Raw genomic sequence first — 4,641 nt, 5'->3', positions numbered from 1 at the left:
TATAATTATAGATATATTAGGATTACATGTAGGTAAGGTTTTGAAAAAAAAAAACAAAATTTGTTGTGTGAAATTACATTTTTGCCCCATATTTCTTATTCATGTTTTGTTTTAATTAGAGGGTTAAACTGGTAATTTCATAATGTTTTGGTTGACAATGAGTGTTTTATTGATTAGTAGAGATAATTGATCTTATTTTCTTTAACATAAAGACTTTTAGAAAAAAATATTATGAGATGTGGGTCCAAAGTTATAATAAAAAATTTAATCAAATTTCTAAAAACAACAAATTTTCAGTATTATTAATTTACTGAAATGTTTATATCAAAATGCCCCAACTATGGTTGAAAACACACTTTCTAAATTATCCTTTTGTTTAATTTTAAACACTTGATCGAATAAACCAAAAAATAATTAACAAATGACAAAAATAAACAGGCTCGTGCTAAGAAAAAAACATACTGAAATACTTCAATAGTGTAGTATTACTTATCATATATTTGTATTGTCTTTCTAATAGAAATAGGGTTCATTAACACATAAGGTCTCGTCGATTAAAAAATTATCATAAATATATATATAGGCAAACGAGTATATACAAAAATAGCTTTAATTTAAGCTTGCAGCTTCAAATCTTGTTCACTAACAAATGTACCATGGAATCCATACGGAACCCTAGCAGGCAATCTCAACAACGCTACTTGTTTCATGCTTGAAGCTTCCAATATCACCAACTCCGAACTCTCCTCAACTTCATCCCTCACAAACCCCATTATAAACCCTTCGTCATCGTCTTCACCGTGGTGTGCCATGCCACCATTTCTCTGTCGGGGCACGTACAGCGGTTCTCCGCCAAACCGACCGGACCCATACATATACTTACTCACCGAACCGGTTTCCGAATCCACCTTAGCAATACCCGAACACTTGGGCCACGGCTCAGCTATAGCCATATACACATACTTGCTCTTTTGTCCTACCACTTGTTTGTTCACCTGTCCTACTTCCAAATTCAAACTCGGGACGAGAACCCGCCGGGTTGACTCACGAGTCCTCAAGTTCATCCGGATCTCTGTCAACTCAGCACGAATTGGGTTATTCCCTTGCTCGTTGAATATTGAATCCGGTGGGTCCATGCATGACCCAATGACAACAACAGTCGGGTCACCCACGTCCGAAATCTCTTCCCATGAATTGCACAAATGGAAGCAAAAACAATCGCGCACGTCAATCCAGCAGATGCTCGATTCGTCCACGTCCCCTTTTGGTAAAATTCCAAACCGAGACGTCTTGCTCCGGTCGTAGATCACAGGCCAACCGCCCTTAATCATTTTGGATAACTTAAATACCACTTGCTGATCCGGAATCACCACATAATTTTGGGTTATCGCAAAGTCATGCACCATGGTAGGTTGGTCTAGCGTGATGTCCACGTCACGTGATTTTTTCCCGCACGTGCTAAACCTGAAGTACTTGAGGTGCGGCTTCTTCACCACGTCGTAACTGAGCGCGTGGAGCTCACCCGTTCGGGGGTCCACCTTAGGATGAGCAATCATGGGTCGGTCCAATCCACCGTTAAAATCGAACCTTCCGATTGTTTCCAGATCACCGTCGCCCTTGATCTTAACACTGTACGGGAGATCATCTTCCGACATGGCTAATAATCGTCCGTTGAAATAAACCAAGCCGGCATTAGCGACGCCGGTGCCACGTGAGCTGTCTACCAAGCCGATAGCTGCTCGAGCCATGAACAAACCAAGCCGAGCCAAACCCGAGTGACCATGAAGCTCCCCAATCGGCTTGGGAAAAATGGACCTGCCTAGCATGGCTTCTTGGTCAAGTCGGCTCGTGCGTGTGTACCTACAGCTGTAGCTGGCTCGATTTGACGAGCCGAGAGTGAGGGCGTGAATCATACCGTCCCCATCAAACAAGTGGTGTCCGCCCGACGGCGGAAACATAGGGTTCGCGCCGTTTCGGACATAAACACCACGTAAGCAATCAGGGACTTGTCCCACAACCTCGAGACCATGATGAACCGGACACTCTTGAACCGGCGCAAAATTCCCCGATATTTGGACAGCCGGGTCGATGTTTTTGGGCAAAGCATGCTTCTTTTCTAGTGGCTCTATTAGTGATGTTTCTCCTGCGTCTAGGAGTGAGGCTGCTAATTTTTGAAAAGGGTTTAGGCGAGGTAGGTTAATATTTGGTTTTGCTGGGTTCACTTGCGGTAATGGTTTAGTGTTTGGGGGTGGCAAGGGTTGCCTTGGTGGTTTTTGGGTTTTATGGGTTAGAGTTTTTTTGGATGGGTTGATGAGGATTTTGCATGTGATTTGTGTTGTGGCTGTGTAAGTTTGGGTGGCATTTTGGAGAAGGGCGGGAGAGGGTGGTGATGTAGTGGTGGTGAAGTGCAAGGCATGCATAACTGAAAAATCAGAGAGAGAGAGAGAGAGAGAGAGAGTAAGTAGGTGTGTGGGAGGAGAGAAATGGCGGGCGAGTGGTGGTTATATAGTAGAAGTGGAGAGTGTGAAGTGAGGTGTTATGTCAAATTTTCAGACTAGCTAGAGGAGACGCTGACCCACGGGCAAATGGTATGAGAGGATCACTCTACAAAAAAAAAAAAAAATTGAGGCTTTTTTTAGGTGGGAGATGAACTACTGGATAAGAAAATTATTATTCTATTATTAGCTTGTCAAAGGCCAAAAGAATATATACAGACGATGTAATTACTGAAATTAATGTAAGTTTATGGTGGTATATAATAAAGGCCCTTGCTGATGGAGATTACACTTGTGGAGTGTAGAAGATGGTTGGGAACACGTCACCATCTGTTCCTTTCTTTGTACCAAAGAAAGAGATACGAAAATTGACACGTATGATGTATATTGCTATATCCATGCAAGGCCACGTATCACTCCAAAACATATATATATATGCGTATTAGTGGTAAGATGAGATGAAGTATATCCGATTCGAACTTGCGCTAATGTTTAACTTTATAAACTACAAAGCCTATGTGTCGTGCAATCGAATAACTAAATACCAACTATGTTCTTTTATAATTGATTACTGGTATAGATATGTCAAGTCGCTACCAAGCTTGGTCGAATGAATGATATGGATGTGGTGGTGTGTTGATGAAACGTGTTACTGACTTCTACACTCAACAGCTTCGGCCACGGAAGGAACACTTTTGCATTCGAGTTCTGCTAACTTGAAGACAAGGTTATGCTATTTGGTGTGAAGTTCAATAATGGTTTGCCTTCTAATGTGCTGAACACTAAGTAACTTGGTAACACTTCGCTTTCTCGAAAAAGCTTAATAAAGTGACCTTGTTTAGCGAGAGATTCAAAAATCCTCATTGGCAGAGACTTGGATAAATAACCAAAATACTAGTGTTGTTTAACCAAACATAAAGTACTCCTAGACCGATTGATTCTACAACTCCAGTGATGTTTAACCAAACTAAATATAGCGACAGCTTGTTGCGCATTAATTTTAACCAAACATAATATTGGCTAACGGAGGGGTTAGTGAAGAAGTTAGTATTTATCGCAAGGGTATGAGAGGATTCCGCAAAGAAAATTTGCTTATGTGTTGAGTAGAAGGTCGTCTCTAAGTTGTAAGATCACTTATATTTATAGGAGTCAATTTTGTGATGGTCAAATCTGCTGAGTAGCAGAGCCTTGATAACATTGCAACTTCTCGACATATCCTTATTATACTTGGAATTATCCTTGACTAATGCTCAATAACCATAATGTCTCCGTCACTTCCATATGACTCATGACTCTGAATCTGGTCTCAATAACGATCAATTCATACTCTATCCAAAAACGAATTTTGATTCTTAAACAATTAATCCCAATTTACTGTAAACCATTGATCCTCGAACAATCCTACTTCGACTAAAACTTGGCCACATCAAAGCCAAATCCTTGACTAGTCTTATGTCCATGACTCAGCTATTTCAGCACTACTACTTCTTAATAGAACTAAATAGAATGAAGAAATCTTTGAAATGAAAATCTAAGAAAGCAAGCAAGTAAGAAATCTGGAGAGAGAGAAAGAGAGAATTGAACAGCGAAGGAAGAAGAAGAGTAAATCGTATTGAATGCATCGGTTACAACATATTACTATAGTTATATCCTAACAATTCTAACTAACTTGTCTATATGGAAATCATCTACATCTCTCCTTAACCAACCAACAAATGCCACTTGTAATCAATTAACAAATGCCACATGTAATCTTATTACATTTCAGCTATTACCCCCCATCTCAATCTCAGCTGGGATGTCCAAGGCTAAGATTGATACAATGCTTGACAAATGTAGGACTATGCAAACCCTTAGTGAGCACATCAGCAACCTGGTTGTCTATGGATACATAGTGAACACTGATATCCTTCTTTTGCACCCTCTCACGTACAAAATGATAATCTGCATCAAGGTGTTTTATCCTTGAAATAAAGACTAGATTGGTACTGAGTGCTAATGCCAAGAGATTGTCACAATGTAAAGTTGGAGGAGCAATTAAGAATTCATGCAAATCTTTGATTATTAATCTTATCTAACATGCATCTGCAGCACAGTTTGCTAAAGCTTTATATTCAGCTTCTGTGGAGCTCCTGGACACTGATGA

The 4,641-nt window shown here is 40.1% G+C and overlaps 1 protein-coding gene across 1 annotated transcript; it reads right to left on the bottom strand.

Annotated features, from left to right (window-relative positions):
- Positions 1–545: 545 nt before the first annotated feature.
- Positions 546–2,561, bottom strand: LOC126606991 (9-cis-epoxycarotenoid dioxygenase NCED6, chloroplastic). Its single transcript, XM_050274405.1, has one exon. The coding sequence runs from the start codon at positions 2,418–2,420 to the stop codon at positions 615–617; it is 1,806 nt and encodes a 601-aa protein (XP_050130362.1). The 5' UTR covers positions 2,421–2,561; the 3' UTR covers positions 546–614.
- Between the last annotated feature and the right edge of the window lie 2,080 nt (positions 2,562–4,641).

This window comes from Malus sylvestris, chromosome 16 (assembly GCF_916048215.2).
Source record: "Malus sylvestris chromosome 16, drMalSylv7.2, whole genome shotgun sequence".
Lineage (NCBI taxonomy): Eukaryota > Viridiplantae > Streptophyta > Magnoliopsida > Rosales > Rosaceae > Malus > Malus sylvestris.
This window is presented reverse-complemented; position numbering and strand designations above follow the sequence as displayed.

What these genes read in the sequence shown, in the direction of transcription:
- LOC126606991 (XM_050274405.1), bottom strand. Translation starts at nt 2,420, where the DNA reads ATGCATGCCTTGCACTTCACCACCACTACATCACCACCCTCTCCCGCC.